The 18346-nt window shown below is 37.0% G+C and overlaps 1 protein-coding gene across 1 annotated transcript; it reads left to right on the top strand.

The window, feature by feature from the left end:
* The first annotated feature begins 10972 nt into the window (after positions 1–10972).
* LOC131968302 (uncharacterized) lies at positions 10973–18346 on the top strand. Its single transcript, XM_059329122.1, has 5 exons — positions 10973–11175; positions 12887–13261; positions 15110–15405; positions 17658–17785; positions 17899–18346. The coding sequence occupies exons 1-5, from the start codon at positions 11067–11069 to the stop codon at positions 18095–18097; spliced, it is 1107 nt and encodes a 368-aa protein (XP_059185105.1). The 5' UTR covers positions 10973–11066; the 3' UTR covers positions 18098–18346.

Genomic DNA, 18346 nt, shown 5'->3' with positions numbered 1-18346 from the left:
TGTTTGTGTCGGTGAGTGTGTGTCTTCGCTTTTATAGAGCTGCAGCGGTGTGTGTGTGTGTGTGTGTGTGTGTGTGTGTGTGCGTTTGTGTGTGTGTCATCCCTGCTGCTGTCAGCTCGGTACACGGTGGCAGTAGAGGCGCAGTCATGACAACAACAACACACCGGAAGAAAACTCCTCCCTTCAAAATAAAAGGCGTGTTGAATTGTGTGTGTGTGTGTGTGTGTGTGTGTGTGTGTTATATATCGCTACAGTTTTTTGTTTGTTTTTTTAAAACAACTATTAAAAACACATTACTGAGACATTACATATTCCTTCATTATCATGAACACACACCGAAGTTTATGAAATCGGCGTATATATTGTTTATCATGTTTTTTTTGTTTTTAAACCATACATTTTCTAAACTTTTTCTATGTTTTGTAAGCAAGTTTTAAAAAAATAAAAAATTACAAGTAGCTGTAAGATGATTGCAGTGAAGTATAAAGTGCGTAATCTTCCTTTTTAAAATGTATTATTTATTTATTTTTTATTTGCAAAATAAAACAAGGGCCAGAAACACAACACAGTAAATGTGCTTGGCTACATTCCATCATAAATTTTTAAAAATCTTTGTATGTAATATTTTTTTAAAGTTACAAGTAGCTGTTAGATGACTGCAATAAACTAAAAAGTATGATATTTTCATTTTAATTTTTAATTTATTTATTTGCAGAATAAAACAATGGCCAGAAACACAACAAACTAAATGTGCTTGGCTACATTCAATCAATAATGATAATAATAATAATAGTATTATTATTATTATTATTATTATTAATAATAATAATAATAATAATAATAATGTGTTGTACAATGACAAGATATCTAATCCATTCTAAAAAAAAAAGTGCAGAAAAGTGTATATATTTTTTTAAATTTGTTTGAAAAAACATGAATTTCCTAAACGTTTTTTTTATGTTTTTCTTTCTGCTGTTAGATGATTGCAGTGAAGTAAAAAGTACAATATTTTCCTTTTAAATGTTTTTTAATTATTATTTATTTGCACAATTAAACAAGATTCAGAAACACCACCAGCTTCATTCCATCACCACCATTATTATTATTATTATTATTATTAATAATAATAATAATAATAATGTGTTGTACAATGACAAGATAACTAATCTATTCTATTTTAATCCAAATTAAGTTTATTACAAACTTCGACCCTGCCAATAGAAAACGTTCAATCCAACCATGAAATCAGAATGAATAAGGTTTTGGGAACTTCTTCTTTACTTCTCGGTTGTGAAAGAGAAGTTCAGGCCATCCATCAAAACTATCATAAAAGAGTCCCAACATGTTTTATCATGGTAATCTTTCCTATTTTATTCATGACAGTCAAGATATATTCTCTGGACACTTTATTTTCCAACATGAACGTCTTAAAGTTGTGAAGCCTTCTCCACACTGCAGAATCTGTTCAAAGCACTGAAATTCCACTCTGAGATTACAGTATTTTCAAATTTCCAGAACAAATGCAGAGGACATAACCACAGTGATTGTTGCAAGCACACTGTGGGTGTGTTTGTGGTTCGGGGAAATCACAGCAGACTGAGACATCACGTGACTCTGCACTCTGGTCGAGCTGGTTTCCTCCACGTAGGTTATTACAACACCACCAGTGCTGATTGTACAATACTCCATGAACTGCAGCTGAACAGTCTGATTAGAAACTTCTATCTGGTTTATTGACACGTAAATAAATAATGTAACAAAGAAGACACGACAACCTAGTGACAGACTGCCTCACAACAGTTCTTCATTTGATTAATTGTTCTTTTTGTGTGTTTTTTTGAAGCACAAAGTGAAGAAAACGGGCTTTAAAAACATTGATTTATACAAGAGTCTCCAACCATGTTAGTGGCTGTGTCAAGGTGAAAAATATGACAGCACAAGTTATCATCACTTAAAGCTTGTTCTTCATATTTACTGGAAGTGTCCTGCTGTGGAGAGCTCAACCTCTGACCTCGGCTTCGTCTCCGAGTCATACATTTGCACAGCTGTTCAGGCCTCGCGGAGTGAGTTTACAAGCTGTGTTGAAACTGGGTTTTTCTTTAGTTATGGAATTTCTCTGATAAAGTATTATTTTTAATTGGAATGTTATAGAATTGATCCAAACAAAAAAAGTGTCCTGAAATTTAGGGTGGGGTGTCTCCACATATTATACATATTGAACTATTGTCATGTTTCCAGCTTCTCCTGTCCTCTCCTCTCAGCTCTGTGTAAACAGTCTCTCCTGTCCTCTCCTCTCTGCTCTGTGCAAACAGCCTCTCCTGTCCTCTCCTCTTGGCTCTGTGCAAACAGCCTCTCCTGTCCTCTCCTCTCTGCTCTGTGTAAACAGCCTCTTCTGTCCTCTCCTCTCCTCTCCTCTCCTCTCCTCTCCTCTCCTCTCCTCTCCTCTCAGCACTGTGTAAACAGCCTCTCCTGTCCTCTCCTCTCTGCTCTGTGTAAACAGCCTCTCCTCTCCTCTCCTCTCCTCTCGGCTCTGTGTAAACAGCCTCTTCTGTCCTCTCTGCTCTGTGTAAACAGCCTCTCCTGTCCTCTCCTCTCGGCTCTGTGTAAACAGCCTCTCCTGTCCTCTCCTCTCTGCTCTGTGTAAACAGCCTCTCCTCTCCTCTCCTCTCCTCTCCTCTCCTCTCGGCTCTGTGTAAACAGCCTCTTCTGTCCTCTCTGCTCTGTGTAAACAGCCTCTCCTGTCCTCTCCTCTCGGCTCTGTGTAAACAGCCTCTCCTGTCCTCTCCTCTCTGCTCTGTGTAAACAGATTTTCAGTGACTATTTGTCACGTGACCGTTGGTCTCAGTAGAATCAACCATGTCTTCACATTGTCTCTGAGGAGCAGAGTTTAATGTTTTTAACAGGATCTGGTTAGTGCAAACACTTTATTTTAAATGACACATGTAGAATAAACAGATTCGGCCACAAATATCAACATTTTAAGCTTTGTTTTGGTTATTTAAAAAAAAAACAGCTACAGCCTTTTTCTTTTGTTTGTTTTGTTTGTTTTGTTTTGACTGTTTGTTTTTTGTTTTTGATGGTGTTTAATTTAATTTTCTTTCATATGCCTTTGTCATAATTAGTTTGAATCTGCACTGATTTTTTAAAATGTTATTATTATTCTTTGTAGTTTTTCGGCTCCATAATGTCTTCCCATTCGTGTCTTCACTGTAGAGCACAATTATAATAAAACAAAATAATATTTCACAAAAGCTACAATAACTAAGGACAATAAAAGCAATAACAGGAAGAAAAATCTCTAAACAATATGTGTGAAACTACCAACTACTAATAGCAGTGAAAGCAATAACAGAAAACAGAAACAGCAATAAAAAGAGAAAGGATAACGGGGGATTAATGAATGACGAGCTGTTTCACATTCACAAATAATGAGTGTATGTTAAAGGTAAAACTGTGAATGTGAGAGTTATTTTCTGTGAATGTGAGTCTGTGAAACATTTATTAGTATGAGGAGGCCGTATGGGCCATAATTAATTCTTCCCTAAGTCATTTTCGTGCATAAACATAGCCAAATTTTAAAGGACATTTTGAGAAATACGCTTGTACGTTTTCTTGCAGAGATTTATTTGAGTCGACTGTTACCAGAAAACATGAAGCAGCTGGTTACACTGTAAAAAAAACCTGTTGTTTTTACAGTAAAAAAACGGCAGCTGTGGTTGCCAGAACTTTACCGTAATAAATACGGTAGAACTTTCAAAAATATTACGGTAAATAGATATTGGCACTGTTGATTTCACGTTTAAGATTGCCATTTAATTCCATATTTTCTGTATAGATAAAAGGTTTTTCCATCAAAAGATTTTGCCATATAATTGACAAGAAAACATTTAAATGAAAACGCATAAACGAAATATTTTACCATTAAATGTTACAGTATATTTTGTTAGAGATATGGTGTTTAGTACAATTAACAGTGAGAAAAAGTATTTTGACAAAAGAAATGCAAAAATTACAGTGGTGGCTTGTATATATAATACATTAAATACATATTACAGTGTACTTTACAGTGGAGTAATGTATTTTTCAAAAAACAAAACTGTAAAAAAAATACAGTTTTGGCTGATATATACATTTACGGTGTTTCATTGTTACTGAAACTGAATTAACCCATTTATCATTTTATGGTCTTTTACTGTCGTGGTTTAGCAGTTTTTCACCGTAAAATCGACAGACATTTTTTACAGTATAGCTCAGCATAGCACAAAGATTCCATAGAATGAAATGAAAGTTTAAAGTTGCTGCTGACATCTGAACAAGGAAATAACAGGAGGTTATATAAGCTGCAGCCTGTACAGAGGGAGAACGGAGAGACAAACACACAGAGAGGACAAACAGACGCTGCAGAGACTCTGAAGATGAAGAGCAAGGTGCTTTACGTTTCCATCATGATGGTGGTGCTGTCTGCACTGCCAACTACTCCTCTATCTACTCACAAACCAGCTACTCCTAAACCATCTACTCTTAAACCATCTACTCTTAAACCATCTACTCTTGAACCATAACCAAACCAACAACGGCTCGACCACGGACGACCACCCCAGGTACGTACACACAACAAGTTTATCCCTCTATGCTACAGCGTTGCCCTCAGGCAACATTCCCATTTTTGGCCTGTCAACGTTCTACAATGTATCTTTTTGAATGATGTGATACTTTAAAAAAGAGGGAAGAGTATAGGGAACCAATAGCAATGCTTTTATTTGTCACATGATCTCCAGGAGGCCATATTGAAACCCTATTTTGCAGCCATAAAAAATCACTCAAAACGTCAAAACACATTTCCTGACCCTTTTCCATCTGGAAAAATATATATTCCTACTGATAGGTGAGTAAACCTTCATTCATGATAGTTTCATACACTTTGACTGTTTAAGACATTCATTTCAATGGGTCGTTGGTTCAATGGTACAATGTTTCCTACAGGCAACATTCAGACAAGAAACCGGTTAAAAAAGTTCCTTTTATAATGTTTTTAAATTAAAAATGTTATGTATTGTACCCTGTTGAAGCTACTGAAGCTTTATTAAATAAATTATGTTAAAATTAATTTTAAAAACTTTCTTTTTCACTTGTGCACTGTTATGGTACAATCTTGCCTACGGACAACAAACCCCAAAAACTTCCACAAAATTTTTTTTTTAATAAAATTTCTTTCTTTCTTTCTCTCTCAGATTATGTTTATTTAGTCTATTTTAAGACAAAAAAATCACTCCAAACATTTTTTCCTAACTGGCATCATAATGCGTACCATAGAGGGTTAACTGCCTTCTTGGTTAACCTTCCTCTTGTGTTCGGGTCGCCACTGACCCGTTTTTAGGTTTTAAATGCATAAAAGTACCACACAACTTTTGTTTATTGCATCAAGGCTTTTTGACTTTGTCAGTAACTTGTATTTAAGCAAAATAAAACAAAAAATAAAAAATCTATTTCACTAAATTATAAAATGCCCTGGTGAACATTATAACGTTTGGGTTGGTTTCGACCCAGTTATATAATATAAGTTTATAAAACAATATTTAGCACCAAAACCTAAATTATAAACACACTGTCAGCTCAATAAGACAACAGTCCACTGACAGCCAACTCCTTTAGATGTTACTATAGTTAATAACATTAAAATAAAAAAAATAAATTAAACAATTTATTTGAGAGATGCCTTCTTATAGCCCTCAGTAATAGTCAGGTAAGATAACAACTTTTTATTTATTTACATCATTCTCTTGAGGTTCATTTTACCATTTTTAAAAAATTGAAAACAAGGGGGTATGTTGTCAAAAGCAAGTGCCAGGGGACCACATGAAGAATATTAAAACTAATATTTTTATGGATAAGGAAGCCTATCAAGGTAACTAAGAGGTAAGAAACAAATTGGATGATAAATAATTGTTCTGAGGGTATTCTATGGATAATTTAAGACACGGGTCAAAACCGAGCCGCTAACACCATGGATAGTAACAGAAACAGAGATTTGTATAAAAACATATTCTACAAGGTACGAAATAATAACTGAAAAAATATATATTTTTTAAATGAAACTGTTTTTTTTTTTCAGTTTTGTGTTCGGGATTTTTTTGGGTGTGTCTTATTCTCCATAGTTTGTTTGGCATTCTGGGAGAGACAGAGAGTGTGACAGCAGCAGGAAGTCAGCAGAGAAACTATACATCAGATATCAGGTTTCAGCGCCTTCAGGGGACACTCCCCCAGCTCATATTTTTAACTCTTGTAAATCCACATTTTTTTTTACATTTCATTTAGCTGGGTGTTTAATAACACATGTTTCTGTGGTGTGGAAAAAATATACAGTCATGGAAAAAATTATTAGACCATTGTTTTCTTCAATTTCTTGTTCATTTTAATGCCTGGTACAACAAAAGGTACATTTGTTTGGACAAATATAATGATAACAACAAAAATAGCTCATAAGAGTTTCATTTAAGAGCTGACATTTTCCATGGTTTTATTGATAATAACCAAAATCATTATCAAGAAAACTATTGAGAATGTCTTGTTTGAGAGTTCAGACTTTGTTTTCGGGTTACGGTTACAATCAGGTTTATGTTAGGGTTAAGGTTGGGAATTTAGTTGTGATGGTGAAGGCTAGGATAAGGGTTAGGATAAGAAGCTAGGGAATTCATTATTTCAATGAGGGCCTTCGCTGTGTCAGTTCAACACTTCATATTGACTCTCAGCACTTTCTGAGCCTGTTAATAAAAAATAAAAAACTTTCTTATGTTGTGATTTCAGCAAGGAATAATTAGCATGCAGACCAAGAAACTTAATAGACGTTTGACTGTGGATAAAGGCAGACATTTCCACAGAGGAGGAAGATTTAAAACTAATTGTGGACAGTGGTGAGATGGCACAAACACAAAAATCTGCAGCAAAACATCACTGGAGAAATCTTTTGTCTCCTCTTTGTAATGTTTGTTTTGCTGCATTCCAAAGCTGCAGTCTGACTTGTATTTGCTCCTGAATCATTTGCGGTTAAAGTAGATTGACTTCTGCAAAAAGAGAAACACTATGAACTGTGTTTTGACTAAAGCTGTCAGCTAAATGTAGTGAAGTAAAAAGTATAATATTTGCCTCTAAAATGTACTGAAGTAGAAGTATAAAGTATGCTGTACTTTAGTTCAGTACTTGAGTAAATGCACTTAGTTACATTTCACCACTGAGTACATATTTGTAATCTGTTTTTGAACATAGGAGCTAATAGAGCGATGGACTAACATGTTGTTTTTATTCATTTAAAGGGATTTTTTGACTGATAAATTTGTAATCTATCACCAAACTTCTCAATTATTTCTGTTAAAATGAAGCTGACAGCTTGTTTGTGTGATTTCTTTAACTTTCACCAGAAGCATCTGGAGTAAATTTAAATGGGAAGATGATCACTTTGTCCAAAGGTGGAGGAGGCATAACCTTCTTTTCACCTTCCTTGACCACAACACGTTCTACTAGAGGTGAGTACATTTAGAATCTATACAACCAAATATAGATTATCTGACACTCTCACAGCAAGAGTGTCATTGTGGGTTCCTTCCGGGTTCTCCTGCTTCCTCCCACAGTCCAAAAACATGCAGTTTAGGTTTAATAGGTGACTCTAAATTGCCCGTAGGAGTAAATGAGAGCATGAATGGTTGTCTGTCTCCATGTGTCAGCCCTGTGACAGTCTGGCGACCTGTCCAGGGTGAACCCCGCCTCTCACCCAATGTCAGATGGGATCAGCTCCAGCCCATAGACTGTATAAATAATGGACGTATTGAACCGCGACGTCACCCGTTGGTTTGAGGCATCGAGTTTAGCGTTACACTTGTTGTCATCTTGTTTCCAGAAAAGGGGAGCAGACCATATCTGGACTGTGGAGGAGCGAGAGGGATCTGATCACTGACTACACGCCTCTCTACACCTCAACCTGACTGACTCATGTTAACATTAACTGGAGCATCATTGTTCATTTTGGCTAGCAAAAAAACATTACATTACCTAAGAAAAATTAACATCGACTGCTTTGGAGTGTCTGTTAGTCCAACCAAACACTGAACAAGACATTTTAATGAACAAAACAAATCTAATCTTAATCTAAATGACTGTATTTATCCCAGAGGGTAAATCCAGTTAGTCTGGTAGAATCTCTGTAAGAATGAGACAGAGAGAAGGATCTTTTGAATCACTCCGTCTTGCAACAGAGGAGCCGTCCACTGCTGTTTTTTTGTCCATAAAGGTTTTGTGTAGGGGATGATCTGGGTATTTCAGGATGGCCTCCAACATCTTGACAGGTCATCTCTCCACCACCTCCTCCAGTGTGTCCAACCTGGAATAATTGAATGAAATAATTTAATTCTTCTGCAAAATCTAGCAGGACAAAAACAAGACTGACACGTCAGAGTTTAATGGCTACATGTGCAGTTGAGCATGAAAAATAATAATAATTGTGTATTTTAGGCTGCTCCTTTTAATTCATGCACTGCATCATCTGTTCATTTAACAAAATGTTGTCATCCAATACAACCCATGTGACTCCAGCAGGTGTGTCCGTGTGTCTGCTTTTCCTGAACGATGACAGTACCTCACTCTTCAAACTCAGTCCATACGACAGTGACCCTCTGAGCTTCGGAGGCAGTAATTTGCAGTATGGGCTGTACTTGGATAGGACTTACAGCAGCTGTAACTTCCAAACTGACATAAAGCTGTGGCCAAACATTGAGGAGGACATCTGGACCAGAGTCTGCCTCACCGTGGACTCAGAGAAGAATGTGGCCCAGGTGTTCAGCGGCTCCAACATGAGCATCAGGAAGATTTTTCCTGTTACGGTAAGAAGAACAAAACAGAACACTGAAGCAAATCTCACTTGTTTTGCATGTGTGTAGCTATAGCCTGACAGTTGGACTGAATTTTAATTTAAGCTGTTTTAAGTTCTGGTATCAGGGAAAGGCCTCGTTCAGACCGACAGACCTGTATGTCTCATTCATGTGAGTGGAGCTTAACTTAACTTTTTAAAACATTTTTATTTATTAATTTAAACAAAACACAACATAAATCACCAATGGACAAACACAGTAAAAAAAAAAGAAAAGAAAAGAAAAAGAACAACAACAACAACGTCACAAAACCAACCTAAATAAATAATTAAATAAAACAACAATAATAAATAAGAACTTTAACACATTAAATAACATTAAAACTAAAGACACAAACAAACATCAAACATAATTACCACATAAAACATACCGTATATCAGTAAACTTAATAACCTAAGAGAAAATAATAAAGGGTTAAGTTAAATGCCAGCCTTCCACTTCAATAAACCTTTCCCACATTTTTAAACTTGCAGCATTAAAATGTTTTAACCAAGCTCAACTTTAACTGCAATGCAATGCAGCATTATCCATGACCTCACTGCATTGGCCAATTGAGTACATGCAAGTGGTCATTTCTGGCAGATTGGGGGAGACCGAGGACAAACTGAATCACACTCAGTGACTCTAATCAGCTACAGTGATGACACTTACTCTGCACATGCTCGGAGGGATTTTCTCTCTGCCTGTTCAGGAGCTGCAGGTTCATTGAGTTCGTAAACTTAGAAATCCTCATCGTTTTTTCACTGCAGAAATACTGTGAAAATATATCAAGTGTATCTTTTAATGAGTGCACATGTTTCTTATATGAAAAGATGAAAAAGATAAAGTTACCCCCGGTCTACCATGAGATTTACTGTTTACCTCAAACCTCATTATCTTTCTCTCTGTGTGTGTGTGTGTGTGTGTGTGTGTGTGTGTGTGTGTGTGTTCAGTATGTCTGGGCAGGTGAGCCTTTGATTAATTTTCCAGGTTTTGACAGTCAAGTGACAGACGTCCACATTTGGGATTATCCTCTCCGCGACAGAGAAGTCTTCAACTACATGGCCAATGGTGTCTACGGGTGTGTGTGTTTGTATGTGTGTGTGTGTGTGTGTGTGTGTGTGTGTGTAGTATGGTCTGGTTGCACCAGTTATAAGCTTTTTGGACTTCTTTTAAGCAACAACTTTTTCATAAAGAGTCACTGGCCTCGCCTGGTCCGACATCAGCTACTCCGCCAGAGGAAACGTGCTGCTGGAGGACGCCTATCTGTGGGAGGAAAATCAGCCAATCAGAAGCAGGGCAGGGAAATGGGGTCGAGAGAAGAAGACCAGGAAGTTTTACAATGAGGGGGAGAGCAGGAGAAAAGAGCTTTAATGAAACACATGGGGCCACACGAACAGATGTATCGTCTTATAACCATGTCATCTTACATGTTTGACTTTATATTGTTCTCTTTTTACGTTTATTTGCTTCCTCAATTTTTTATGTTCTCATTAAACAACAATAAGGAGAGAGAGAGAGATAGATCGACATCTTGAGAAACTTGTTTATTTGTTTAATTTCTGAGGGTTGAGATGAGAAGATATACAGTCATGGAAAAATTATTAGACCATTGTTTTTCTTCAATTTCTTGTTCATTTTAATGCCTGGTACAACTAAAGGTACATTTGTTTGGACAAATACAATGATAACAACAAAAATAGATGATAAGAGTTTAATTTAAGAGCTGATATCTTGACATTTTCCATGGTTTTCTTAATAATAACCAAAATCATACACAAGAAAACCATCAGTTCTTTTTGTTATCATTATATTTGTTACTTTAAGTGCATTTTGATGCTGATTTGGAGCAGGTGTGCCTCATCTGCAGAAGCAGGAGGAGCTCCCAAAATGTAGAAGAGTTGAAGTATAAAGTAGCATAAAATGGAATAAAAGTGCTAAAAAGTGAATAAAAGAGTGCTTGATTAAATGTGAATGAACAATCTGGTGTTAACAACACTGGTGGGAGGAGAGTGAGGCTGAATCAGGGGGAGTTTATTTTGCACAGAAGTGAAACTTAAAAGTGTCTGCGGGCGTCTGAAGAAGGAAACGAAAGTAGGTTATGTGAGCTGCAGCCTGTTCAGACGGAGCACAGACACACACAGACGCTTCGCTGCAGAGACTCTGAAGATGAGGAGCAAGAAGCTTTATGTTTCCATCGTGATGGTGGTGCTGTCTGCTCTGGTCACCACAAACTCTCAGACATTACCTGGGGAAACATGGAGATGGACCACACCAGGTATTGCACATTTTTTCACAACTGAAATTAATGAAAATTACTCCAACCGTCAGATATCAAGCGTAACAATAACAATAACAAGTGTGCAGTGGTGGAAAGTAACGACTGAAGTACAAATTTATGGTGTTTGAGTCTTTTCTTTTCCTCTATTCTACTTTCTATAAGTGGTGGAAGAAGTGCTCTGATATTTTAGTTTTGTAAAAGTAATACCAAAGTAAAAGCCTTACACAAAAAGTATCAGCAAAATAAACTTAAAAGTTGAAAAAGTAAGAAAGACTCATAACGCAGAAGGAACTATTTTAGAATATTATATGTGGAAATTATTGATGTGTTTTTGTGTTCAAATCAACACAAGCTCACTTTATTTACTTTTTGTACTGCTGTGTGGCTGCACATGCAAATGTAAATTATTGATACAAAATATAAATAATATGTTTTATAGGTTTACATTCCTGCTCTTTGAGGACATATTTGACTTGTGATTACAAATAATCTGTCGAGTAACGATGCCGCTATCCCTCCTGCCCGTTCTCCGTTTGTCCTTATAAGTCCATTTTACTGGAATTCTCTTTATCTCTGTTTCTTTTCAACTGTCATAGCTAAGTGTGTTATAAGAGTATATAGCTGTGTGTGTGTGTGTGTGTGTGTCAGGGGTCGAGTACAAACTTCCTCTTCTTTGTGTGTGTGAGACTGTGGCTGTGTCCCAGTTCCAGATTTTCGACTGTTGACAGAGACATTAATGTCAAACAGTGTAAAACACACAAGAGCGAAGCTGTAGACAAACTGACAGTCGTGAGACGCCACAAGCACAAAAATATCTGCATCTGCAATAGTTGCTTTCACTTTGGGGAAGGTTTGTTTAGGTGCATTCCAATGTAACAATGTGGCTGTTATACATGGGCTGGTGCATCATTTCCAGTTAGAGGCGTTTAAAACACACACACACACACACACACACACACACACACACACACACACTAACACACACACACAAACATTGCACATTTTATAGACAGATGTGTACAGAGGAAGTGATAACAACAAAAATAGCTCATAAGAGTTTAAGAGCTGATATCTAGACATTTTCCATGGTTTTATTGATAATGATTTTGGTTATTAATAAGAAAACCATGGAAAATGGCTTTCTATGACTGTATACTCTCTCTCTCTCTCTCTCTCTCTCTCTCTCTCTCTCTCTCTCTATATATATATATATATATATATATATATATATATACATACAGTCCGGGAAAGCCATTTTCCATGGTTTACTTGATAATGTGTTGTGTTGTTTGAAAATGAATATGAATGTGTTTTCTTTGCATTTTTCGAGGAAATGTTGTCAGCACTTTATAGAATGAAATCAAAAATGTTCATTTTACTCAAACGCATACCTGTAAATAGAGAAACCAGCAAATCTGATTATTTTGCAGTGGCCTCTTATTTTTTTCCAGAGCTGTATAAGATGAATGAGCTCAGACAGAGTATTAAAAGTATTAAAGTAATCCGAAGTATTCTAACTTTGATACTGAATTTGACTTATCTAATGGAATACTTTACACATTACATTTTAGGGGCATGTATTCAGTAATCTGTAGTGGAACATGTTTTAAAAGTAACTCTCCTAACACTGTCTCATAATCTAAGGATGCATTTGGGAAAAAACATGAAATATTATGCTCACAACTTGTTTCTTTGTTTCTTTCTCAAGGAACAGGAACAGGACTTGATTTAAACATGAAGATGATCACGGTGTCTGCAAATAAGGGACCAATATCCTTCTATTCACCATATTTTTCTCCAGACGATGCCTTCCCGTCATACACCCAACTTCCCGACCCGATCCGTCCCGACCTGATCCGTCCCTACAGAACCCCTCCCTACCCGACCCGTCACTACCCGACCCGTCACTACCCGACTCGGCCCTACCCGACCCGTCACTACCCGACCCGTCACTACCCGACTCGGCCCTACCCGACCCGGCCCTACCCGACCCAGCCCTACCCGACCCGTCACTACCCGACCCGTCACTACCCGACCCGGCCCTACTACACCACACCCTGGACCACAGGATCTCCCACTGCAGGTGAGTACATTCACAAACTACATAGTCATCATTGAAACTAGAGGTTAAAAAGGTAAAAGAAAAATATTTTTAAAATAAGACTGCGTAATACATCAGTTTCAGGAAAGTAATTTTGTGTCTCTTTGTGGTCATTTTGTGTCTCTTTATGGTCACTTTGTATCTCTTTGTGGTCACTTTGTGTCTCTTTGATATAATTTTGTGTCTCTTTGATATAATTTTATATCTCTTTGAAATAATTTTGTATCTCTTTGTGGTCACTTTGTATCTCTTTATGGTCACTTTGTATCTCTTTGTGGTCACTTTGTATCTCTTTGATATAATTTTGTATCTCTTTGTGGTCACTTTTTATCTCTTTGATATCATTCTGTATCTCTTTGTGGTCACTTTGTATCTCTTTGATATCATTTTGTATCTCTTTGATATCATTTTGTATCTCTTTGATATCATTTTGTATCTCTTTGTGGTCACTTTGTATCTCTTTGATAGAATTTTGTATCTCTTTGTGGTCACTTAATATCCCTTTATGGTCACTTTGTATCTCTTTGTGGTCACTTTGTATCTCTTTGTGGTCCCTTTGTATCTCTTTGATATAATTCTGTATCTCTTTGTGGTCACTTAATATCCCTTTATGGTCACTTTGCATCTCTTTGTGGTCACTCTGTATCTCTTTGTGGTCACTTTGTGTCTCTTTGTGGTCACTTTGTATCTCTTTATGGTCACTTTGTATCTCTTTGTGGTCAATTTTTATCTCTTTGTGGTCGCTTTGTATGTCTTTATGGTCACTTTGTATCTCTCTGTGGTCACTTTGTGTCTCTTTGATATAATTTTGTATCTCTTTGTGGTCACTTTTTATCTCTTTGATATCATTCTGTATCTCTTTGTGGTCACTTTGTATCTCTTTGATATCATTTTGTATCTCTTTGATATCATTTTGTATCTCTTTGTGGTCACTTTGTATCTCTTTGTGGTCACTTTGTCTCTCTTTGTGGTCACTTTGTATCTCTCTGATATAATTTTGTGTCTCTTTGATATAATTTTGTATCTCTTTGTGGTCACTTTGTATCTCTTTGATAGAATTTTGTATCTCTTTGTGGTCACTTAATATCCCTTTATGGTCACTTTGTATCTCTTTGTGGTAACCTTGTATCTCTTTGTGGTCACTTTGTATCTCTTTGTGGTCACTTTGTATCTCTTTGATATAATTTTGTATCTCTTTGTGGTCACTTTGTATCTCTTTGATATACTTTTGTATCTCTTTGTGGTCACTTTGTGTCTCTTTGTGTCTCTTTGAGGTCACTTTGTGTCTCTTTGTGGTCACTTTTTGTGTCTCTTTGAACTACTTTGTGTGTCTTTGTGGTTTATTTTAGGTTTCGTTTTGGTCAATTTATGTTTTCTTGTGGTCATTTTGTGTCTCTATGAGGTAATTGCATGTCTGTTTGTGATAATTTTGCATGCCTTTGTGGTCATTTTGTTGGTCATTTTATGCCACTTTGTTGAAATATTTTGTCTCTTATTATTCTTATTCTTATTATTCTTAATATTTTTGAAATTAGGGAATTTTGTGATTCTTTATCTTGGTCATTTTGCTTCTCTGTACTGTTATTTTGTGTCTCTGTGGTTGTAATTGCATCTTTTTGAGGTTGTCTTGTGTTGCTTTATTGTACTTTTAGAGGTAGTAGTAGAAGCAGGTGCCTCCAATGTCTTACATTTAATTAACTTAAATTTCAAAATTAACGCTTTGGTTCTTGAGTTAGGCTGTTCTTTTTTTAATTGATGTTCCACAACCAACCAAATAACTGTTAGTTTCTAAATGATTTTGTCGATCAACCCTCTCCATCTGATATGCAGGTGTGTCCGTGTGTCTGCGTTACATGACCGATGAACAGGCAAACCTTCAGACTCTCTTCCTGCTCAGTAAATCCAGCAGCAGCCCTCTGAGGGTGGCAGTCAGTAATTCTGGGTATTGGCTGACCTTTGGCGTGTACAGGACGAACCGGCTGTACCTGAAACCTTACTTAAAGCTCTGGCCAAACATTGAAGAGGACATCTGGACCAGAGTCTGCATCACTGTGGACTCAGTGAAAAATGTGGCCCAGGTGTTCAGCGGCTCCAACATGAGCATCAGGAAGACGATGTCTGCTCGGGTGAGAACAAAGAAGAACATACTGAAGCACATTCTACTTGTATAAATTAATAAATTAAAGGCAGGTAGACTCGAAGAGTAATTTAACACAAGATCACACAACACGCAAGTGTTTCTAAATTCTACATACAGTCATTTTATTATCAGTTAATTCTGGTTCAGTGCCCTGGCATTTTTCAATCAATTCTGTCCTTCAGACCATAAACCCTCATGGAAAAAATTATTAGACCATTGTTTTCTTCAATTTCTTGTTCATTTTAATGACTGGTACAACTAAAGGTACATTTGTTGGATAAATGTAATGATAACAACAAAAATAGCTCATAAGAGTTTAATTTAAAAGCTGATATCAAGACATTTAACATGGTTTTATTGATAATGATTCTGGTTATTATCAAGAAAACCAAGGGAAATGTCTAGATATCAGCTCTGAAATTTAACTTTTATCAGCTATTTTTGTTGTTGTCATTATATTTGCCCAAACAAATGTACCTTTAGTTGTACCAGGCATTAGAATGAACAAGAAATTGAAGGAAAAAATTGTGTTATAATTTTTTCCATGACTGTAGAGCGAAACGATATGGCCCTGAACCTTCATTATTTAAAAAACTTTGAAACAATTATAGATTCTGTACTGATAGTAACTTTATATTTTAGGACTACATGTGCAAAACAGAATTATAGGACATGAAACAATTTGCAAGGACATTAACACCAATTTAAGACAAAATCAGGATACAGTCCAGCAACACAGTTGAACCAGACTGATTTTTTGCTACCACAAAACGTTGGCCAGCAAACTGCAGCACTGATCAATCAAAATACATGCAAGTGAACATTCTTAGATTATTGGGTTGGTATTTGGATCCAAAGAGTAATTTAACACTAAAACCATTTTTTTGTGTTTATAAATTCCACATACTTTCACTTGATTATATTAGATCAAAAGCCTGTGAAATATAGGGCTAACACCAGACCAAGTCTCATTGGAGATTAGGTCTGGACACCTTCAATGGATTTCTCCGTAGAGGAGGTGTGGTTTACGATCCTCCAGAGCCGTTTATTGGGCGCTTAGACTGCTATCAAAGCGTCTGTAGGTAGCTCTTAGCTAGTCAGATCAGTTATACCAGATGATGTAGTAGAGCAACACAAATGGATGTTTGTTGTGTGTGTGTCTATGAGAGAGTGTTGCTGCTGCTTTGCTTCTCCAGTTCTCGCTTTCTGCAAGATTATTTATTTTCACGCTTTATTACCCCTCATGTCATTCTGCCACACACATCCACTGATTTTATGGGCAACAAACAAGCTGCTGCGGGTCTCTCGGCGGCTCTGCTGTCCCCCGATTCGGAGCGAGATCACCGGCGGTGACCGACGGCCCGCCGGCTCGGCGCAACGAGCCGCCGAGACCGCCCGCGCGGCGCTAATAGCCCCGCTACCGGTGATCTCGCTACGAGCCGGGGGACAGCGGAGCCGCCAAGAGACCTTTCGCCTTTCAACTTTCGCTCTAAACTATTTAAAACACCATCTACAGCTAAAGAGAGTTTCGCGTCTGCAGCAGCCATGTTGGATCCGGAAAGCTTCCAAGTGCCGAGTAGTACGCGTCATCATCTTGCCGTCCCTCCCCGCTCTGTGATTGGATCCCTAAAACAGGGCTAAGAAATCCCTCTAGTTGCCAGACTGCCTGGAGGTTCGAAATTAAATTTGAGCGCGCAAGGCAGTCTGGGTATACCCAGGCTAGGGCTGAGCAACCTTAATTTTGAATTTTATTGGCACAATTTAAGATTTTAGACCAAAACCATCATATATTTGGCAATACATGTGCATAACTTAACACTAATTTAACACTAAACACAGCTGGAAACAATCATTATGTGTCCCTTTGTGGTAATTTTGTGTCTCTTTGACATCATTTTGTGTCTCTGAGATAATTTTATGTCTCTGTGGTAATTTTGTGTTTCTTTTTGTTCATTGTGTGTCTCTTTGTGGTAATTTTGTGTCTATTTATGGTAATTATGCGTCTTTGTGGTCTTTTTGTGTCTCTTAATGGTGATTTTGTGTCTCTTTTTGTTCATTTTGTGTTTCTTTGTGGTCATTTTGTAATTAACATTAATTTAACACTAAATCCTGCTGAAAAAGATCAGAGATATGAATGGACTAATTCAAACTGCCTCTTGGAACTTGGATGAATTTTGTATGTAATCATATTTAAAGACTATTGTCTCTGTATAATCTTTCTTCTGTTTGTGTGTTCAGTATGGCTGGACAGGTCAGCCAGTGATTGACTTTTTCAGTTTTGACGGTCAAGTGACAGACGTTCAGATTTGGGATTATCCTCTCCGCTACAGAGAGGTCTTACAGTACATGGACCCCAATGCCTATGGGTATGTGTGTGTAGCTTTACCACAATGTTATTTAAATGAAATATTCTGTCGTATATAATCATTATTATAGTTTTTATAGACGTATATATATAAATATATAATTGTGTCTTCAGGCCATGCAGCGGCTCTGTCCTCACCTGGTCCTACATCAGCTACACCTCCAGAGGAAAGGTGCTGGTGGAGGACTCCTATGAGTGGCAGGAGAAACGGGCAATCCTGAAAAGCAAGGGGAAAAAATGGCGTCACCCGAAGGGAGAGAAGAACACCAGGAAGTTTTACAATAAGGGGGAGAGCAAGAGAAAAGAGTTTTAGTGAAACACACAGGGCCATGTGTTCGGAAAGCTGTAAAAAGCTATAATAACCAACCAAGAAACAATCAAGAATGAAATCAAACTACAGCTAATTATTCATTAAATATTAGCTTATAACCATGTTACGAAATTATTCTAATTTTATTAACATGACTTTTTAGTATTATCTTTTTTATCTTAAATATCTGTATGTGTCCTTCATTTTGTGATATGTCATCATAATCCAATAAAGAGATAGCTGATGCAATAT

This window comes from Centropristis striata, chromosome 3 (assembly GCF_030273125.1).
Source record: "Centropristis striata isolate RG_2023a ecotype Rhode Island chromosome 3, C.striata_1.0, whole genome shotgun sequence".
Classification (NCBI taxonomy): Eukaryota; Metazoa; Chordata; class Actinopteri; order Perciformes; family Serranidae; genus Centropristis; species Centropristis striata.
Note: the sequence above shows the minus strand (reverse complement) of the source record. Positions and strands in the feature narration are given on the sequence as shown.

Bases quoted from the DNA above. Each gene is read 5' to 3' on its own strand.
- LOC131968302 (XM_059329122.1), top strand. From the start codon at position 11,067: ATGAGGAGCAAGAAGCTTTATGTTTCCATCGTGATGGTGGTGCTGTCT. The intron at 11,176-12,886 runs GTATTGCACATT...TTCTTTCTCAAG, and splicing joins ATGGAGATGGACCACACCAG to GAACAGGAACAGGACTTGAT. The intron at 15,406-17,657 runs GTGAGAACAAAG...TTGTGTGTTCAG, and splicing joins GGAAGACGATGTCTGCTCGG to TATGGCTGGACAGGTCAGCC.